Source organism: Leucoraja erinacea, chromosome 29 (genome assembly GCF_028641065.1).
Source record: "Leucoraja erinacea ecotype New England chromosome 29, Leri_hhj_1, whole genome shotgun sequence".
Lineage (NCBI taxonomy): Eukaryota > Metazoa > Chordata > Chondrichthyes > Rajiformes > Rajidae > Leucoraja > Leucoraja erinaceus.
The window spans coordinates 8502614-8525911 of record NC_073405.1 but is presented as its reverse complement, the minus strand read 5'-3'; the positions used below and the strand labels follow the sequence as shown (position 1 = coordinate 8525911).

At 38.6% G+C, this 23298-nt stretch overlaps 1 protein-coding gene across 1 annotated transcript in view; it reads right to left on the bottom strand.

Annotated features, from left to right (window-relative positions):
* The window catches only part of haus8 (HAUS augmin like complex subunit 8), a 281932-nt gene that overhangs the window by 2574 nt on the left and 256060 nt on the right, over nucleotides 1-23298 (bottom strand). Inside the window, exons 8-13 of the mRNA XM_055658524.1 lie at nucleotides 21865-21960; nucleotides 21506-21561; nucleotides 17911-17991; nucleotides 15839-15997; nucleotides 5481-5622; nucleotides 2102-2234 (exon numbers count right to left, since the gene is read on the bottom strand). Coding sequence (XP_055514499.1) covers nucleotides 2102-2234; nucleotides 5481-5622; nucleotides 15839-15997; nucleotides 17911-17991; nucleotides 21506-21561; nucleotides 21865-21960 — 667 coding nt within the window. The remainder of the gene's footprint in view (nucleotides 1-2101; nucleotides 2235-5480; nucleotides 5623-15838; nucleotides 15998-17910; nucleotides 17992-21505; nucleotides 21562-21864; nucleotides 21961-23298) is intronic.

Below are 23298 nucleotides of genomic sequence, written 5' to 3'. Positions count from 1 at the left end.
ATGGCCAGTGCTGTATTTCTTGCAATTGCAAAAAGGGCAGCCGGTCTGATGGAGATGGAACTGGTTTTACTGTTCCACAGTAGTCTAGGTCACTGAAATGGATGTGTTGGTAGTGGAGGGAGGCATTACTTGCTGTTCTATACTTATTATTAAGATGAGCCCAGGCAGAAATGCTTTGGCGTCGCTCACTTTTTCTTTAAAAAGAAAGCACAAATAGCTTCAACTCAGCACCCGTCTCAACCACTCTGAAGGGGGAAATTTCTTTATCAGTGCATACTATATAAGCAAAAGTGTATTGCATAACCACTGTGAATTATATAACTGTATACATTGCATTGTTCAACAACACAGAGGCTCGACCAGCCCTGACCCAGGGGCCGATCGCCGGTGCAGGGGAGCTGACATCCCCCGATGCAGGAGCTGATCGTCCCGATGTGGAGAGCCAAAACACTGGCGACTGTGGGAGTCAAGATTGTCCCATCAACGGAGGGCTCGAGGCCCCTGACCGCGGGAGAGGTCAGGGAAGAGATTTGAACTTTTTTTTCCGTCTTCCATCACAGTGAGGAATGCGGAGTCACTGCGGTGGATATTTATGTTAAAATGTATTTTGTGTTCCGTTGCTTTTTATTTGTATGACTGACTTGGCAAATGAAATTCCTCGCATGTTGCAAAACATACTTGGCTAATAAAGTATTATTGTGATTGCTACACAAGGGTGTTAGCTCACACAGTGGGATATCCTCATATTCCATGGATTTTGGTATATTTTTCCAGCACGTTAGTTTGTACTAAAATTAAGAGCAAATATTAAGCTTGAGGATTTAATTGACAAGGCCAGTTACTTGATTGTCTAGAGTGATATCAATCATGACACTAGGGTTGATGAGGTAAATGCCAACAAGTTGTTTTTGTAATCTCTGCATTTATGGTGCAAAGTCAATTTTAAAAAAGTAACAAATTCTACAGATTTACAAAGTAATGTGATGAAAACCATTATTTTTAAATTAGAATCCTTGTATATACGTATCAATTGTAAATGTGCAGTTTTATCATACCCGTTACAAACTACAGAGAAGCAGAATTCATTCAGAATAGGCTGTGCTGTGGTGCATAGATATTCCTGATTAGAAAACAGCAGCAGATATAGCTCACTCGATCATGAACTTGAAAGCAAATGTTTAATCTTTGATAATCTCCCTCAAAATTCAAAAGTGAGAGTTCCAATTGAAAAGCCCTTGTCTTCTATAAAACAAGCTATGGAGCAGCCAAGAGAAATATCCACTTAGGCTCCTAACCAGCAATGGGAACTGTATGGAGGTCATAGAAACATAGAAAATAGGTGCAGGAGTAGGCCATTCGGCTCTTCAAGCCTGCACCGCCATTCAATATGATCAAAGGTCATTTAACTCTACTGAGCAGAATCATCTACAATATTTTAGAGGATTAACTATTCAAATAAAATCCAGAATCTTGTCAAAAATAACACTCAAATTTCATACTTTTTCCTAATGCAAGATGGTTGATAACAATTGCAGACGTTCTAAATACAACCTTTCTCCCTCATATTTGAGAAATACTGCGTGGTTTAACTTAGAAAATAACAATGAACTTTTCCATTGCACACCATTTGCCATCTTACTCTTTAACATCAAAGGGTCCTAAATATAGTAATTAATTCAAGCAGAATACAAAGTCATATCTACCATCAAGAAAACTCAATGTCAGCTGCCTGATGGAGTGACCATTTTGCTATTCATAACTGCATCTCAAAACAAATCGTGGCTGCAAATGTTACAATTAAAGTCAAGCTGTTTTGTGTATCACCATAACTGAATAGTCAACTCCTGCTGAATTTATTGGACTGCATTAAGCCACCAACAATATCACCCAAAGCTAAACATTTTCAAATAAGACTGTGATCAGAAGAGATATATACAGAAGTTTGAAAGAGAACACACAACCACGCTGCACTTTAAAGTTTGGATACAAGTCAACTAAATTTAGCTACACTTTATGTTGAGCCATCTTACAGTAGATAAAGGGATCAGTGAATGGCACAGGATAACTTTAAACAAATTGGAAAAAGATTGTACACCAATACCTTTTTATCTCTTTATCTGTGTTTTCAACAGTCTCCGCAAGCTCCTTATTTTCCGCCAAAGCTTTGGAATAATCTTTATCTATTCCAACATCAAGAAGCTGCTCTGTGGTCCGAAGATGAACTTTTAGATTTTCTGCAAAGGAGGACATTCGTAAGTCTATGAAGATACAACCACCTGAAATAGGACAAGGGAATAACTGTTTCTCTTCTTAGAATCAGAGCATGAAAGCATGGCCCTTCAGCCCAAAATGCCGACCAAGGCCCTTCTAGTTCCACCCCAACTTGCCTCCCATGCCGACCAAAAGCTATCCCACTCCTCTACACTAGTTAGTAACACCCCCCTTCTTCCATTCTGCATTTGGTTTTTCCTTGCCAACCATTCTCAGTCATTTTTCCTTGAACCAGCTATCCATGTATCCTGTCCATTAAAGTACTTAAATGTTGGTTAGATATGACATTTGCCTAAGGTTTAAATCTCTAACTACTCCTCTGGCAGCTAGAAATTTTATATACCCATCTTAGTAGGTAGTAACACCCCCCTTCTTCCATAGCAAATTTAGATGAACGCAAGCAGCACTTGGTTTTTCCTGTGCCAACTTCATTCATTAAAACAAATTACACATTCTTTTCCTTGAACCAGCAATTCCCAGGCAGCCACAAAACAGCTCCAAGTTAAATTAGCAGAGTTACATTAAAGAGAATGGTATGGTGTATTTGGTTAGATTAAAAAATATATATGCATTTAAACCTAAGGTTTAAATCAAAACTTGACCAATGGGATGAACATGGCCTGTGCATGAAGAGGCCTGGCTAAGAATAAACAGGCCCAGAGCTCAAAGGGCAGTTCTGGTTGAGACTGTAAAGCAACTCAGGTGCACAACCTTTTATCCGAAAGCCTTGGGACCAACACTTGTCGGATTTCGGACATTTTCGGATTTCGGCTGGAAGAGATTTTTTAGCGTAGATTAGGTAGGTCCCCAGCTGCCCTCCTCCCCGGAGACCGGGAGAATCATTGAATAAAAGTCAGCATTTATTTAGGGGGAAACTTTAATTCTTAGTCCCCTACCTACCTGGTCGGCGACTCCCAACCTCGCAAGGTGGGGGCAAACCCCTGGCTGCGCGGCTCCAAATAGCGACGCTCCGCGAATGTTGAGACAGGCGGTAAAGCTCCGGACTACCAACCCAGTAAGGCATTGCCTGCTTCCCGCTGGTATCCCAGCGCTGTGACACCGCCGACTCCCAACATTGGGCGGGCGTCGGGTCGCGGGCGGCGCTGGATTTGGAGCGCCTCGCAGCCAGAGGTAGAGTTGCCGGGGTCAGAGCTACAACCGGCGCCGCCCGCAGCCCCACCGGCCACAGCGCTGCGGAGCTTACTGCACAGCGACCCGGTAAGGCATTGACCGCTCCCCGCCTCTCCGACCAGGTAGGGGACTAAGAATTAAAGTTTACCCCTTCACCCCCCCCCTTCACATTAAAGCCCTCCAAACTAACTGACTAACATTTAAGCAATGATTTACAGATGTTTAAGTGTCTCCCCGGTCTCCGGGGAGGAGGCAGCCGCTACAGTAGTACAGACCTGGGTTGTCCGTGGGTCGTTTCGGGTCAAGTTTGGCGCCAAACGCGAGCTTTGGTGCGCAGACCACATCTGGAAAAAATGGCCGGTTTTCTGAGTTTTTCGGTTTCCGGAACACCGGATAAAAGGTTGTGCACCTGTACCAATGCATGATATATCCCTTCAGAAGCCAGCATGACAAGTAATGAATGAATCCGAGTAGTGAAAGCTTCAGAAAGTCAGCCCTCAAGTGCTTGCCCATCAGCATTACTGGCAAGGGCTGATAACTGGCCATTGACATTATCAAATAAATAACATATAAAAATGTCATAACCCAATAGAACAGGCAACGATGCATCTCATTCTTGATCAAACATCAAAACAGGTGGATGCTGTTAAATAGCAAAGGAGATCTTGCATGAATTGAATGTTGCTTTGCATAATATTTAAATGGATGCATTTTTGACTGGTGTCAGATTATATTAATGCTTTCTCTGCCAAATCCATTCCACGACTCAGACCACCAGAGGCACATTTCATGAAGGGCAGTGCACCTGTTTTCTTTCTTCCCCCCTCCCTCTCTCCCCCTCCCTCTCTCCCCCTCCCTCCCTCTCTCTCTCTCTCTCTCCTTTTCACCAAATAAAAACAATGTATGTAATATTAATTGGTTGACAATTGCAATGCAGGAGAACATTTATGAAATTTACAGGACTCTTTCAATGACTCAGCAAAAATACTTCTGTGCTGAGTCACCACCCAGCTGCCCATACTTCCCCTGATCACCAGCCAGTGGCCCATATTAGAAAAGTAAAAGACCGTATCAAGGGCCAGTGCAATGTATTTAACTTGGCTGTAAAATGCCACAAGTTGAATAGCTCTCAGCATCCACCAATGGAGATGATCGAAGTGATCTATGAAACAGAACCCCCGCCTCAAACAAATAATACTGGAAGAGATATATATTACTATCTTTAGTAATTAAATAACGACTTGATTATTTATCCTAAATAATCAAAGAATTAATAATACAATAATATTGTAAAAAGCAAAGGTTTAACATTCATGCTTATCATAAAACGGATCAGAGTGCTAGATACAGCAAAAGCTACGATACCGGACATTGTATATTATAGTGTGCACGCAGAAGAATTAATGTCAAAGATGACAATACAAATGTAGAAACTATGGATCAAGCAATTTCGGCCCAAGTTAGTGTCACAGGATGACCCCAAGAACAGCCGTCAATTGTAGCAAGGCTTGTTTGCAACAACAGGCTAGCAAGAGAATGGGCAACACCACTGGCAAGAACTCATCCTTAACCAACAAGCTCAATGCTTCTGTGCTCACTTTGATCTGAAGGTCAATGGAATTACATCTGCCCATAAAGCCTCAAGTTTACTTGTACCCACAGTTACTGTTGCAGATGTCAGATTGGTCTTCCTGAAATTCAACCTACAGGAAGCAACGAGCCCTGATGGAATCCCAAGCCACATACTCAGGACCTGCAGAGCAGCTGGCAGGAGTTTTCATGAACATCTAACATCTTTGCACGCCATTAGTTCTCAAGTCTTAGATGCCAAACTAGCAAACCTAAAGCTAAAGGTTACAACCCATGACCTTTTAAAATTGGCACTATCCCGTCTTGCTCTCAAGTGAAAGAGAAAATAAATGCCGTTGTGCACAGTTGATCATTTCAAGCACAAGGGGATGATTCAATGCGTTTTGTTGTTTGCACTGTATATTTGCACTTTGATCAAAGGAAACAAAACATAAAGTTCTTGCATAGTCCACATCATCCATCTGAATTTGAAAAGTACTTAAACTTACCCAAGTCCTCCCTTGGATCGTCTGACATATGTATATTCTTCACTTGAAGGCTGTGCCTGGTTGCATCAAGAGCTCGACCCAAGGATTTGTACTGATTTTTGAACTGCTGGATACATGGCAATGCCAGTTTTAAACACTCCATCTGCAAGTAAAATTGAATTCAATCCATAATTAAAGTACAAAAAGAATGAATATAACAAGCTCAAGTATAATGCAGATTATGAAAATGCACAATATTGAGGAAAAAATTAGCACCTTGTCTATAATAGTCTTCCTTCCATTGCCTTTAAGAAAAATAAAAGTGGATGCCTCGGCATTGCTCCAAGACTTATCCTGACTATTGATGGAAATGCCAAACATCACAGCTGGATTCTCAGTAAATTGTTATGAATCAAAAATTGATACAGTCCTCAGATGCCCTCAGTTTCTATGAGAACTGACAAGGCAAATATACAAATCCTGTCAATGCATTTCCTTACAATTCCAACTAGCATTGAAAACAATTGTAAAATGAATAGGCAAACATTTTAACAAGTGCACTCTTCCTTGGATTTTTCAAGCAGAAAACCCAATTGTTGCATTCCAATACCTTGGTATAGAGCAAAAATGACCATTCAGAAAGTATACAGTGCATTCAGAAAGTATTCAGACCCCTTCACTTTCCCACATTGTTACGTTACAGCCTTATTTTAAAATGGATTTTTTCGGGGGTTTTTTAATCATCAATCTACACACAATACTCCAGAATGAAGAAGCAAAAACGAGTGTTTAGAAATGTTTGCAATGTAATTAAAAAGAAATAACTGAAATATCACATTTATATAAGTATTCAGACCCTTTGCTAAGACACTCAAAATTGAGCTTAGGTGCATCCTGTTTCCATTGATTATTCCTGAGATGTTTCTACAACTTGACTGGAGTCCACCAGTGGTAAATTAAATTTATTGTACATGATTTGGAAAGGCACACACCTGTCTATATAAGGTCCCACAGTTGACAGTGCATGTCAGAGCAGAAACTAAGCCATGAAGACAAAGGAACCTCAGAGACACGATTGTGTCAAGACACAGATCTGGGGAAGGATATAAAATAATATCTGCAGCGTTGCAGGTCCCGAAGAGCAGTAACCTCTGTCATTCTTAAATGGAAGAACTTTGGAACCACCAGGACTCTTCATAGAGCAGGCTGCCCGGCCCAACTCAGCAATCGGGGAAGGGCCTTGGTCGGGGAGGTGACCAAGAACCCGATGGTCACTCGGAGCTCCAGAGTTCCATTGTGGCGATGGGAGAACCTTCCAGAAGGACAACTATATCTGCAGCACACCACCAATCAGGCCTTTATGGTAGAGTGGCCAATCAGAAGCCACTCCTCAATAAAAGGCACATGACAGCCTGCTTGGGGTTTGCCAAAAAGCACCTAAAGGACTCTCAAGACCATGAGAAACAAGATTCTCTGGTCTGATGAAACCAAGATTGAACTCTTTAGCTTGAATGCCAAGTGTCACATCTGGAGGAAACCAGGCACCACTCATCACCTGGTCAATACAATACCTACGGTGAAGCATGGTGGTGGTAGTGTCATGCTGTGGGAATGTTTTTCAGTGGCAGGAACTGGGAGACTAGCCAGGGTCAAGGGAAAGATGAACAGAGCAAAGTACAGAGAGATCCTTGAAGAAAACATGCTCCAGAGTTGCTTCGTGACAAGACTGTTAATGTCCTTGAGTGGCCCAGCCAGAGCCCGGACTTGAACCCAATCGAACATCTCTGGAGGGACCTGAAAATAGCTGTGCATCAACGCTCCCCATCCAACCTGATAGAGCTTGAGAGGATATGCAGAGAAGAATGGTAGAAACTATCCAAACACAGATGTGCTAAGCTTGTAGCGTCATACCCAAGAAGACTTGAGGCTGTAATCACTGCCAAAGGTGCCTGAACAAAGTATTGAGTAATGGGTCTGAATTCTTATGTAAATGTGATACTTCAGTTATTTATTTTTAATTACTTTGCAAAAATTTCTAAACACCCGTTTTTGCTTCTTTCTTTTTTAATTGTGGGGTATGTGTGTAGGTTGATGATAAAGAAAAGTTAATTTAATCAATTTTAGAATAAGGCTGTAACGTAACAAAATGTGGAAAAAGTGAAGGGTTCTGAATACTTTCTGAATGCACTGCAAGTAGAAGATGAACCCTCATAACTAATATATTTATACATTCATGATCTATGGTTCAGTAATTTTAGTTATCATGACTGACCAGGGTCATGATCTGAATTTTTTTTTTTTACTGTGTTAGCATTGATGCAAAATGATTATTAGAAATTTAAATCAAACAAAGGAATTTAAAAGCATATATAAATTTAAGTGGGAACGCGATTTATCTTCATCAAGTTCCTTTTCAATTACATTTGCAGAATGAATCTTCTGCCTAGTGTCAGGCACATCATAAATAACATTTGACATCCTATTTTATAATATTGTTGTCATTGTGGAGGATATAGAAGTGGTCATTAAGCTCGTCCTGCAGTCCTGGGAAATTCTAATTACATTTTTCTCTAGGAGACACCACAAACTGCAGGCGAGCAGCTAATGTCACACGCATCATGTACACATTTACATTCAAATGTGGACAAGCTTGTAATGTGGACAAGCTTTTCCCTTTGAGAATAGGGAAGATTCAAACAAGAGGACATGACTTCAGAATTAAGGGACAGAAGTTTAGGGGTAACATGAGGGGGAACTTCTTTAGAAGTTCTTATAGAAACTTACAAAATGCTTAAGGGGTTGTCCAGGCTACATGCAGTCACATTGTTTCCGATGTTGGGGAAGTCCAGGATAAGGGGTCACAGCTTAAGGATAAGGGGGAAATCCTGTAAAACCGAGATGAGGAGAACTTTTTTTCACACAGTGAGTGGTGAATCTCTGGAAAGCTCGGCCACAGAGGGTAGTTGAGGCCAGTTGATTGGCTATATTTAAGAGGGAGTTAGATGTGGCCCTTATGGCCAAGGGGATCAGAGGGTATGGAGAAAAGGCAGGTACGGGATACTGAGTTGGATGATCAGCCATGATCATATTAAATGGCGGTGCAGGCTCGAAGGGCCGAATGGCCTACTCCTGCACCTAATTTCTATGTTTCTATGTCTATGTTTACTCAGAGAGTGGTAGCGGTGTGGAATGAGCTTCCAGTGGAAGTGGTGGAGGCAGGTTCGTTGGTATCATTTAAAAATTGGATAGGCATATGGATGAGAAGGGAATGGAGGGTTATGGTATGAGTGCACGCAGGTGGGACTAAGGGAAAAAAGTTGTTCAGCACGGACTTGTAGTGCCGAGATGGCCTGTTTCCGTGCTGTAATTGTTATATGTTATATGGTTAAATACCACAGCTTTCCCATGTGGAAGTATTTCACAATTGACCTTCTTAAATATTTCAACATTAGTGCTTGTACTCTGGTGTTGTAATTACTTATTTTGGAAAAAGTAACATTCCAACTCGCTGCCTCAGCTCTGGCGATTCAAGGTTGATCCCAACCTCGGGTGCTGTCTGTGTAGAATTTGCACATTCTTGTGACTGTGTGGGTTTCCCTTCGGGTGCTCGGGTTTTCCTCCCACAGCCCAAAGACTGCAGGTCGGGAGGTTAACTGGCCTCTAAATTGTGCTTTAGTGTGTAGGGGGGGTGGTCGAATCTGGTGAGAGTTGAAGTTCATGCAAGAAGAATAAAATAATATGAATGCAAGTGGGTGGTTGATGATCGGTGTGGACTTGGTGGGTCAAAGGTCCAGTTACCCTGCGGCATCCCTTGGTCTATCACGTGGAATAAATTAACAATATTTCAGAATTTGTCCTTGATGTTACGATGGATACTTCAAACTTTACCTCTCATGCACACAAGAAATTATTGATTTCTGCAGATGAACCTATCACCAATGTCTTTTTTTCATTTATTGCCCAAACTGCTTCCTCTTTACCTCTTCCCAATGAGTTAGGGATAAGAATTGAGATTGTGGCTTTGTTTCTACTGCTACTACAAGCCCTTTCAAGGCAGACTGCAAAAAACTCAAAGCATCTTCAGAGTGTGAGATGCTTTAATAAATTGCTGGGCTGAAGCCAGTGTCGGAATGTGTTGTTATATGACACCAAAGAGTTACCCAACTAATGATTCATTGTTAATCACTAACAATCTTAGAAAACTCTTCAAGGCTGCCACAGGAAAACAAGATTGTTTTGGCTGCACCATTAGAAGTAGCAATGTTACAAAATTTTGAGATTAAAAAAATCAAGACTGCAATTTATCCCATCAGATAAAGCATAAAGAAGTTTAATTTGACACCTAATTCACTTTCATATCTTAAGTAATAAAAAAAGTTATGGCCATTTTCATACTCGGAAATTAGCATCTTGTTCCCTATTGATTTTCTATGGACATAACAAAAAAGCTGTGATCATGGACAGTCAAAAGCCCATAACCTTCTTAAAAATTAAGAGAACTGAATGAAATTTTCAGTTATCATAGATTGAACCATTCTGAAACAAATATAAAATAATCTTACTTGGATGACCTGAAATTAAAGCATATAATTAGTTAGTTACCCAATTGTAGCTAATTTCAAACTTCAATTAATAGATCTAAACATCTATCCATTTCTTAATAAATGATTAACATTTTTAAATAGCCTAAGTGTCCAAATAATATTCACAAATAATTCACAATAAAACATGATTTTTAAATCTCATTTATATCAATTTATAGGCCAAATGGAAGGAATTTAGTGTTCAATTGCTGTGAATTAAAGTCCATTTTAAATCAGCTTTCTAGTGGGTTCCTGTGAACGCACTGGTTTAGAACGTTCACATTGCGCTGGATTTGTGCCATCAAATGCCCAGAAAAATACTGCGGGATATAAAGAGCCCAAAATGAACTACTCGCTATAGTAAACTTTGTATAAAGGGGTCTTAAGAAGCCCCTTTTAATGTAAAAATAAGGTACATACCTTTAATTGTTTGCTTTATAAAACCCTGGGGCTGCGAGAGGTCGCGGGTTGAGAGAGTGATTTTAAAACTATTATAACTATTATTCGAGGCCTATAAAACTAATAATACCTTTTGCGACGGGGTCTTTCAGCGATTTTTCGTTAATGATTTACTAGGCTGAACATCTTCGATTGGAACAGCCTAGTAAAAATCGCGTTTTAAACCCGCCCCCTCTAAACAGCGCCAAAATCGCGCACACGGGTTGGGGCAGATTCTCATCGACGATTCAGGTAGGTTTTGCAACATACCTATTAGAAGCACAACGGTATGCAAGAAATAATAAATGTTTGATGCTGCACCTGTTGCAGTTGTTAAATAACCAACCAAATCTCAACAGCACGTTTTCCAGTAACAATGAATACTAAGGACCAAAATATTCATCAGTTCCGATTTTCAAAAATGGTAATGGTATCTTCAATGTTTTTATCTACCTCATTGGTTGACCCACAGACTATCTTTGTTCGGTCTTTGCTGGCTTTACCTTGCACTAAACGTTATTCCCTTTTCATCTATCTATACACTAAGTGGCTCCATTGTTCATCATATATTGTCTTTCCACTGACTTGATAGCTCGCTACAAAAGCACGGACTTCATGTTAGTAGTGGTATCTTCAGTGTTTTATTTCTTGTTTTCGACAGAAAAAATGTTGACACTAAATCACAAGATGTGTCATTTCCCAAAGTACAAAGATTATGGCCATAGCCTTCATATTTACACTGCTGGTTCATTCCCAGCATAATTCATCTAAAAGTCAGTCTTCCCAAGACATTGTGGGCGACAATCTATGTCTCGACTCCAGACACTCTTGATTAGTGAACAAATCAAATATTCTGCTGCAAAATGGTTGGATACATATCCCAACCTCATCCAATGTTCGAGTTTGCACACATTCAGAAAAATATCCTGCTGTTTTCTCAGCTGTTTCTGTATTTGTGATTAGCAACTCATCTGATTGCAAGGTAGAAATCATATTCGCTCATCCTATATTAGCTAATCACATGAATAAAGCAACAGCAATTAGGTTGTTTAGAACACTGATGTGGTGGGATAATAGAAGACCCATTTCTATATCCTCGAGGTTTTACAATTTGAATTGTTGATTCTGGACTGCCACGGAGTTTAAGAAAAGCGATTAAAATGAAACGTTTTTTTTTTTTTTTTTTAAAAGAGAAGCTGGTGAAACTTCACTACTAAAATTATAGCTGTCCCTCTCTTTAGCTAAGCATAATTAATATGTTGCTATTTAATATTAATTTTATTTAAAAGTGCAAGACAAATACTGTGGCTTCTCCAGACCCTCATTTACAGTGTGACAGGCAACAGAACTTGCTCCATAATTTGAGGCATGACACACAAGCTTCAAAGTTCTTCTCGTTATAATTACCAGTTAGGAACAGGTGCTTAGATTATTCAGATATCATGTGGTCTCTATTGGACTTAATCCATAGCCATTTTGCGTTTTAAGCACCATCGCAAAACCAGTAAGAATCTGAGGTTGTATGGACTTACACTCAAATAAAGATTGGAGCTCTACCATATTTTCTGGTCTCTTCATATTTACAATATCTTCTACTTTGTCCTTGATGGGTTGTAAAGTATTGGCTTTCACTTTCAATCCAAGATCAAGTACAGACTCAGCGACCGTTTGCCAAACGGTCCAGCAAGGCCTCCTGCATCTCCCAGTTTGGAGCCATTTTAACTCCCCCTTCCCATACTGACCCCTTGTCCCGAGACTCCTCCATTGCCAGAGTGAGGCCACATACAACCTGGAGGAACAGCACCTCACATTCCACTTGGGTAGCTTACAACCAAACAGCATGAACATTGAATTTTTCAGTTTTAGCTCCCCTCCACCTACATTCTTTCCTCTGGCTTCACTCGCCAGGCTTTGTCCTGCCCTTACTCTCCTCCACTCCCCCCCACCACAATCAATCAAAAGGGCTCTTCAACCGTAACGCTATGTCTTCCAGTCAGTCCATAAATCACAGAATAGTTTTTAGTTTTAGAGATGCATCACAGATGGAGAGATACAACAGGCCCTTCGGCCCACCGAGTCCACACTGATCCCAGCACATTAACACTATCAAAACAGACTAGGGGGGGTAACAGAATCAACTATTACGCTTATTCCAAAAAAAGATAAAGATTTAGAAGATCCGGGCTCATACAGAGCTATATCACTTTTAAATACAGACCAGAAAATCTTAGCAAGAAGATTAAGCAAATATATTAGTAAATTGATAAACCCTGATCAAATGGGGTTTATACCCAAAAGATACTCATTTAATAATTTGAGACGCCTGTTTAATATAATGTACTCGCATAAAGTAGAGGAAGAAGATATATCAATTATTTCTTTGGATGCAGAGAAAGCATTTGACCAGGTAGAGTGGCAATACTTATATAAAGTACTGCAAAAATTTAATATGGGAAAGAATTTTATAACATGGGTAAAATTATTGTATGATAAACCGATGGCAAGAATTTTAACTAACATGTTATCTCAAAAAATTCTACTATCAAGGGGTAATAGGCAGGGATGTGCGTTATCACCCCTCCTATTTTCCCTTATGATAGAACCTCTGGCTGAAAGTATAAGAATTAATCCGAATATTCAGGGCTATAATACTAGGGACTCAAAGAATAAAATCTCATTATATGCAGACGATATACTTTTATATATTACAAAGTCACAAACGAGCATTGAATTTAATAGAGGAATTCGGGTCTTTTTCTGGATATAGAATAAACTGGCATAAAAGTGAAATCATGACATTAAAACCTCAAGAACCTACACACTTATTGAAGTTCCCCTTTAAAATCGCAACAGAAAAATGTAAATACTTGGGTATTCAGATTACTAGAAAATATAAAAGCATTATTCAACGCAAATTTTATACCTTTATTAAATAAACTTAATACGCTGATTAAATTTTGGAAAACACTATCATTATTAGGTAGAATAAATGCAATAAAAATGATCTTCCTACCACAATTACTATACCTATTTCAGTCTATACCGGTATATATACACACCAAAATATATATATTTTTAAAATTAGACTCTAATATTACTAATTTTATTTGGGATTATAGATCATAGATTTACAAAAAAACACACAGAATTACAAAATTTATTGGCTGGATAGTTCTACCCAACAGACAGAATGGATAAAAATGGAGAAAGAGGATTGTCATCCTTGTAATATAGGAACGATCCTCTTCTCCCCGAAAACACTGAATAACACAATATAAGAAGAACCCAATTATATATGGTACAATAAGAATTTGGAAACAAATAAAATTATCTTTAAAATTAAGAAATGTATCATTGTTAATGCCAATAGCGAATAACCCTTTATTTAAACCATCTCTTATTGATAAAACATATAACCAATGGGAAAGTCTCGGAATTAGAAGGATCGGGGATATGTACGAAATGGGAGACCTACTATAATTCCAACAATTACAATTAAAATTTATACTGAAAAACAACCAATATTTTAAATATCTTCAGATTTGCGATTTCATGAAAAAATATATACAAGGATATCAAAAAATAACTCCTGAATTATTAGAAGCAATGAATATTGAAGCCGACTCACAAAAATTAATATCATATTTATATAATAGTATTCTAAATATAAACCTACCATCGACAGAGGTACTTAGAGAAGAGTGGGAACGGGAACTAATGATAAAAATTACGAAGGTTACATGGGAAAAGTGATAGATAGATAGATAGATAGATAGATAGATATAGATATAGAGAGATATAGAGAGATATAGAGAGATATAGAGAGATATAGAGAGAGATAGAGAGATATAGAGAGATATAGAGAGATATAGAGAGATATAGAGAGATATAGAGAGATATAGAGAGATATAGAGAGATATAGAGAGATATAGAGAGATATAGAGAGATATAGAGAGATATAGAGAGATATAGAGAGATATAGAGAGATATAGAGAGATATAGAGAGATATAGAGAGATATAGAGAGATATAGAGAGATATAGAGAGATATAGAGAGATATAGAGAGATATAGAGAGATATAGAGAGATATAGAGAGATATAGAGAGATATAGAGAGATATAGAGATATATATAGAGAGATATAGAGAGATATATAGATAGAGAGAGATATAGAGAGATATATAGAGAGATATATAGAGAGATATATAGATATATATATAGATATATAGATATATATATAGATATATAGATATATAGATATATAGATATATAGATACATAGATATATAGATACATAGATATATAGATATATAGATATATATTCACAAATGTTCGATTAATGTAAGACATAATCTAATTCAATTAAAAATTTTATATTGATTATATTATTCAAAAACAAGATTGAACAAATTTTATCCAAACATATCCCCCATTTGTGATAAATGTCCATCCCAAACCGCAACTATAACACACTCCTTAGTTTCCTGCATAAAACGTAACAGATTTTGGAGTGATATTTTCAAAATATTTACAAAATGATTCAAGATAAGAATGGAACCTAATACTGAAATGATTATATTTGGAGTAATGGAAGATGGGAATAAATTGAACACATCTCAAAATTTATTTTTTAACTATGGTTTAATAATAGCAAAAAAATGAATACTTAAATTTTGGAAAAATACATCAATACCAACGCTTAAAATGTGGATTGCAAGCATGTTGGACACCGCATATCTTGAGGAAATGAGATTCCTCCTAATGGATAAATCAGACCAATTCATAACGAGTTGGTCTCCATTTGTCGTCATTTTGGAATCATATGGTGCAACACAAATGTAAAAATAACTGTTTCAGGACTGGACGAGGGTTGGTCAAGATTATAAACAATGATCTCCTTACCTTATTTTTTAATTTTTTTTTTAATGTCTTATTCTCTTTTTTCTGTTTTCTTTTTCTCAACTTTCTTCACTCATTCATCTTTCTTTTTTTTCTTCACACACTATATATCTCACGCTTTTCTATCCTTTACTATCTAATTTATTTTTCTTATTCTAATCTTTCTTTAATATAACAAAAATAAGAAGCTGTACATAAAATGTATTATGAAAATATATATTAGGCACTTTGTTGACATATGATTGTACTTCTAATAAAATAAAATATTTTTAAAAAAACAGATTACGGATTATTTCTATTTATATCAAGCCAATTAACCTACAAATGTTGAAGGAAACCAAAGATCTCAGAGAAAACGCATGCGGTCACGGGGAGAAAATGTATGTGTGGAGAAGTTACACAAAAGGACACATAGCTACAACCTATGAATCTTTTACTATAGACAGTTCACATTAACTCACCTGCTGCTCTATTACTGAATTCAACTGCTTTTTATTTTCCCGCATAAGGTACTCTTGTTTATATTCAAACGTCTCTCTACGCAAACGCTGGTTTTCCTCTTCAAGTAGCAGCAAGTTCCGTTCTGCTTTTTCTTGATATTCTTTCAAACTATTTTCCCTCTAGGAAAAGGAGATTAAAAAGTGTCCATTACTCTGAACTTTCATTCTACAAATGTGTAGCACAAAAAACATTCAAGAGCTTAAACCAAAAGTCCCCCTCCCAAATATAATCATAAATGAAGAGCAGTGACATTTACTAACTCTGACAGAATGCTACGAGGCAAATGAAACATACACACCAAAACAGGTTATTAGCTTATCAGATCCCAACTCCAAGGTTCAGCAGCGACTTGGAGAAAAGCCTGTAAATGTTTTATTTTTATTTTTAAATCAGCCTTAAATTTGATCAGTAACCAGGCAGGCCAAAGGCTCTCAGGATCAAAACCTAGTTAGTGTTAAGAAAACAGAACTTTGGATTTAAAGGAGTACCATTGTTGGCCTCTCTTCCTTTTGGCTAGATAAAATATTCTGCTCTAAATTGCTGGACAAGGACAAACATCAGGCTGGGATATAATATTCTCAGTACAGAGGTCACATACACAAGTGAGAAACTGCTGGCAAAATAAAAAATTAGCAGGGTTCCAGCTGGCACACCTCTTTGAACAGACTCATTTTGATTTAACCTTCATCATGCTAAGGATCACTGCTTTGTTCACATGCTGCATGGAAAAATTGGGGGAAGAACAATGAGGTTCAAATAGGGACATTCTTTGACAGGAACACTCGGCACCAAATAACAGATCAATGTGAGAACAACTGCAGCAACCAAGGGAGTTCACCCATCTAGTTTGGTTTATTCATGTTATGTGTACAAGATACACCAAAAAGCTTTTTGTTGTGTTATCCAGTCAAAAACCACAACGTTCTTCTAAACCAGAAGACCTCAGACCATTAGAATTGATCATATTTCCATACATGAAACCTCAATATTTATGTCCCTCAGGGTTTTGTGCTCATTTCCTTGCTTTGCTCCCTAGACGACTACAACTGTGTGGCCAAGTGCAAAGCATACATTAGGGTGGGGTTTTTTGTTTTTTTTGGTTACATTTTCAGGTTCACTGATAATCCCACTGATGTCAACCAGATCTGACAAAAATTAGATGAAGTACTGTAAAGAGATCAAGACCCTCGTGTCGTGGTGTCAGGATAATAACCTAGCCCTTAATGTAAACAAGATGAAAGAGATAATTGCTGACCTAAGGAAACAAGGGAGTGAATAGAACCTTAACCTCAGCGACAGTGCTAGTTTGCATCTTTATCAACAGCAACATAACCTGGTCAACAGCATAGCTCCTTTCTTAGACACCAAGACTTGGCACATCTTCAGGGATTCTCTCAAACCTTTACAGATGCACCATAGAAAGTAATCTGACAGGATGCCTTTCAACCTGGTACAGCAACTGCTCTGCTCTTGATTGCCTGCAGAGTGTGATGAACACAGCCAGTCCATCACAGCCTCTTCTTTCCATCCAGTCCATCTTCAAGGTGCATTGCATCAGCTTGGCTGGAAGGATTGTTGAGAATGGCCATCTACTCTTTTTTTCTCTTCTGGGAGACAATAGAGGAGCTTGAAACCTTGGGAACCCATACTCAACAACTTCTTCCCCACTGCTGCTATCCTTTTTCACATCCAATTCCAGAGGTGCTCCCGCATGGCCTTAACTCTACCTCATTCGGTTATTTCATTTTGTACTTTAATATTCTTTGGCACACTCTGATTTTTTTTTTTTGCACTATAAACAAGTCATTTACCACTGGTCTGGCCATGTTGAGAAAAAAAGCTTTCATTATGAATTCTGCATGAGATTGTGGGGGGTGGGGAGGGGTAAAGAAAAGGGTTAAAAGCATGAGAGAAGGTTAGATCGGCATTCTTGACTATCAAACACTTCTTTCTCAAACAAGTATATTTTGCTTCTTGTTAATCATTTCCCATCATAAGAGTGTGGGATATATTAAAAACAATTTAATCTCACCGTAATGGCCATATAAGAAAACAGCAAGCTATCGCAATCCATTTTTTCTATAGCATCATCCTCAGACAGGGTTGGAGACACCTGTGTAAAAGTAGTAAGATTCTTTGAAAAATTGTTTAACATGACAAATTGAATTACTCATGGCGAAAGCATCACTCAAACTGTGACCATTAGCTTCAGATTTTTAATACTTCAAAATATGCTCATAGGCAGCAAATCTGCAAGGCAACCCTCCATATTCAATCAAAAAAGACTTACTTTATACAACTTTCGGAAATTATAAAGTGCTGAATTATCGTAAACCAACAAATTACAGTTCATTATGTTTAAGAAGGAACTGCAGATGCTGGAAAATCAAAGGTAGACAAAAATGCTGGAGAAACTCGGCGGGTGCAGCAGCATCTATGGAGCGAAGGAAATAGGCAACGTTTCAGGCCGAAACCCTTGGGGGAGGGAGAAAAGGCAATACAGAGATTATAGCTGGTCTTAAGAGTATTAGATTGATCGAAACAGGCTCATCGGCCCAACTTCCTCACATCGGCCAACATGTCTCAGCTACACTATTCCCACCCGTCCGCGTTTGGCCCATATCCCTCCAAACCCGTCCTATCCACGTACCTGTCTAACTGTTGGGATAGTCCCTGCCTCAACTACATCCTCTGCAGCTTGTTCCATACCCCCACCACCCTTTGTGTGAAAGAGTTATTCCTCAGATTCCTATTAACTCTTTTCCCCTTCATCATAAACCTAAATCGATTCATCTCCTTTGGGCAAGACACTTTATACATCTACCCAAGTTATTAATCCCATGATTTTATACACTGCGATAAGATCTTGATATGGACTTGCAACAATACTCTGGGATCATTATTCTATTCGATAGCCTCATTTTAACATTTCATCTAAATGACAGTATTTTATGTATTCTGCTGAGTGTTAACCCAAATTTTGCACACTGAAGTGGAAAGAACCCACAGCCTGCTACTCTGAAATGGGAGTACAACCATTGAGGCACAGATGATACTCAAATGTTATATCCATTGAGATGAGACACAAGGTGGTGCTTATTAGCACAGGTTTGACACAGTTTTAGATGTCACCCTCATTGACAACTTGGCAAATGATCCAGTCCACGTCTGTATGGAGCAAGATGAAGACCGTATTCAGAGAACTGATGAGACGGGGCAAGTACCATTCACACCACAAAGTGCCAGGCAATGATAACGCCAACAAGCAAGTCTAACCATCTACTTTTCATGCCATTGCCATCAGGGTGTCATCCCAAATCAACTGCCTGGAGAATTACGATTGACTAGAAACTCAACTAAATTTACATTATAGTGTGGCAACAAGACCTGGTCCAAAATTGGGTCTCTCATTTCCTGACAGCCTGAAACCTTTCAGACAGTCAGGGGTAATACTGAAACTCCATTTGCTTGGATGAGTGTAGTTCCAAGTCTGGCATGATCAGACCAATCTACCATTCCTTCTATTGAGGCAAAGTATGCACCATCTACTAAATGCCCTGGAGTTATGTCTCAGTCTCTCACACAGCACCTCCCAAACTTGTGACATCTACCATTGAGTGCCACAGAATACCACCACCTGCATGTTCCCCATCACACTGTCCCAGCTTGGAAATGTATAGTTGATCATCACTCCCAAATCCAAATTTTGGATCTCCTTCCCCAGCATTAAAAGTATCTTCACCAGAAGACTGACGCAGTTCAAACTGGCAGCTCCTCACCACCTTCTCAAGGGCAAATTGGGATGGATAATAAATGCTGGCCTGGCCAGCAACAACCAGAACCCAAAAAAGAAAATAGACAAAACTATCAAATTCATTTCTACATTCCATTAATGGATCAGATAAACTGAGACAGGACGGAATTTGTGACATAACCGCATTCAATTGTAATGCTTTCGTTTAATTAATGTTAAAATAATCTGATCTCACATGGACAAAAATAGGCGAGGTGTGCAGGTTGACTGGCATCCTCAAGTAGAAGAGGAAACCGCAAAGTGCACAGCAGACCAAATTTACACCCGATCCTGCAAAGTTATATCACTCAAATTCAGATTAATCGTTGGAGATAATTTACTGTCAATCATAATCTCAAGGTCACACTACTAAAAAGCTGAATTTCTAGACCATAAGTAGGGAGAGTTATTTTGGATTATAACTATTACTATTTAAAAGATGCCATTTAACATACATTAAACTGGATAAATGAATAATTACGAGGAGCACAAATCAACTCCTCCATTCAACCATCGATCTATCTTTCCCTCTCAACCCCATTCTTCTGTCTTCCCCATAACATTCTTACTAATCAAGAATAACGATACAAGAAATTGCAGGAATAAACCATCTTTGCAGGTACAGCAGGCAGTGAAGAAAGCTAATGGAATGTTGGCCTTCATAACAAGAGGATTTCAGTATAGGAGTAAAGAGGTTCTTCTGCAGTTGTATAGGGCTCTGGTGAGACCACATCTAGAGTATTGTGTACAGTTTTGGTCTCCTAATTTGAGGAAGGACATCCTTGTGATTGAGGCAGTGCAGCATTGGTTCACGAGATTGATCCCTGGGATGGCGGGACTGTCATACGAGGAAAGATTGAAAAGACTAGGCTTGTATTCACTGGAGCTTAGAAGGATGAGGGGGAGATATAAAAGAAACATCAAATTATAAAAGGACTGGACAAACTAGATGCAGGAAAAATGTTCCCAATGTTGGGCGAATCCAGAACCAGGGGCCAGTCTTAGAATAAAGGGGAGGTCATTTAAGACTGAGGTGAGAAAAAACTTTTTCACCCAGAGAGTTGTGAATTTATGGAATTCCCTGGATGGATTTAAGAGATAGTTAGATAGAGCTCTAGGGGCTAGTGGAGTCAAGGGATATGGGGAGAAGGCAGGCACGGGTTATTGATAGGGGACGATCAGCCATGATCACACTGAATGGCGGTGCTGGCTCGAAGGGACGAATGGCCTCTTCCTGCACCTATTTTCTATGTTTCTAAACATTCACGTCTACTGTGCCATTCATCAAGACCATGGTTGATCTACCTCTTCAGCCCCAATTTCCTCCATTTTCCCCATATCACCCAATCTACATTTTGAATGACCAAGCTTTCACAACCCCCTGATGAAAATAATTCTAAAGATTCACCATTACGACAGAAATCTGTTATTGTCGGTGATTCATTTAAATTGAAAAAAATTCAGTATTTCCTTCATTTACAATCGTTCAACATACACGTTTTTTTATAGTCAGGCTATTTTTCACTACATTGAATCATACACCTCGCCACACACATGAAAACACTGTACTGAAAAATCCATTACGCTGAAAAATCCATCCTTTCCTAAAATCAAACCCCCGCTCAACGGGAACGAAATTCTTTCACAAATCATGAAATTCCTGCAGGTTAAAAAGTTGGGAGCTTAAAGTGCAAGTTCGCAGTCTTCCTTCCGGGTCATCCACACATCTGATCTGCCAAGGTATAAATCAGCCCAGACAACGTTTTAATATTAAAAGGCTAAATAATTCCTGAGGCTGCACCATGTTTATTGCACAAGATGCACAAATTCTTACCAAAGAAGATTCAAAAGTGGCTGTACATTCTGGGACTTCAACTGGGGAATATTCAGCTGAAATTAAACATGGAAAATCATTTTCATTATCTTCTATAAAGGCAGAAAATAAATACACAATTTCCAAAAGAGTGTTTTGTTAAATCTGACACAAAAAGCTCAAACAGGTCACAGTTGAAAACATCCATATTCCAAGTATTAATATCATGAACCTTCATGCTATCAAGTCTTGCACATCTTGTTTATATTATTCTTTGTTGTTAAACAACCCTCCCCCCCCCCCCCCCCCCCCCCATCTCAAACATATGAGAAAAAGGAATCAGACCTGGAAAATAGCCTTTTCTCCAGGAGGGAACTTACATTTCATAACTGACAAATCCCAGTCTGGAGGCACAAGCATGCTTTCTTCAATCCCAGTAGAATGGAGGTTAAAGAGTTTCTTCTCTGCATTGTGTCCTGTTGAAATAGACAGCACATCAACAACCCACTGTTCAATTCATTAGGCACAACAATTGACTTGCAGTCTGACAAGACTAAACTTTGATACCCCACCATTTGAAAACTATGACTTTGCAGTATCTGTCTAACATTTGGGTAATGTTTTGAATTCTACAGCCAGAAACTTACTGACTTGTTCCCCGCATTCCCTTTAAATTTTTTTGAGTCACTGAAACGTCTTTTAAAAAAGCGAATTAAAAGTGTTCGAGTATCAATAAAATAACTTCTGATAGTCCAGTAAATCTGATAGCCTGGCATCAAAGCCCCAAGTGTACAAGATTAATAGAATTTTACTGTGTTTACTTATGGGAAGTGACAACACTAACTTTAAAGAATTTCTTTGCACCATATAACCATATAACCATATAACAATTACAGCACGGAAACAGGCCATCTCGGCCCTACAAGTCCGTGCCGAACAAATTTTTTTTCCCCTTAGTCCCACCTGCTTGCACTCATACCATAACCCTCCATTCCCTTCTCATCCATATGCCTATCCAATTTATTTTTAAATGATACCAATGAACCTGCCTCCACCACTTCCACTAGAAGCTCATTCCACACCGCTACCACTCTCTGAGTAAAGAAGTTCCCCCTCATATTACCCCTAAACTTCTGTCCCTTAATTCTGAAGTCATGTCCTCTTGTTTGAATCTTCCCTATTCTCAAAGGGAAAAGCTTGTCCACATCAACTCTGTCTATCCCTCTCATCATTTTAAAGACCTCTATCAGGTCCCCCCTTAACCTTCTGCACTCCAGAGAATAAAGACCTAACTTATTCAACCTATCTCTGTAACTTAGTTGTTGAAACCCAGGCAACATTCTAGTAAATCTCCTCTGTACTCTCTCTATTTTGTTGACATCCTTCCTATAATTGGGCGACCAAAATTGTACACCATACTCCAGATTTGGTCTCACCAATGCCTTGTACAATTTTAACATTACATCCCAGCTTCTATACTCAATGCTCGGATTTATAAAGGCTAGCATACCAAAAGCTTTCTTTACCACCCTATATGAGATTCCACCTTCAAGGAACTATGCACGGTTATACCCAGATCCCTCTGTTCAACTGTATTCTTCAATTCCCTACCATTTACCATGTAAAATTACCTACCATTTACCATGTAGAATTAAACCAAAATTATTCTATCTAATCAGGTGCATCAACAAAAACGTCCCACATAAAATAAAACAATTGTATAAAAAGCAGCTTTCTCTTCAAGTCATATCTGCAATATTGTTATCATTTCACTGTGTACCAGTTAACAATAATACAATTGTGGGAAACCGTTT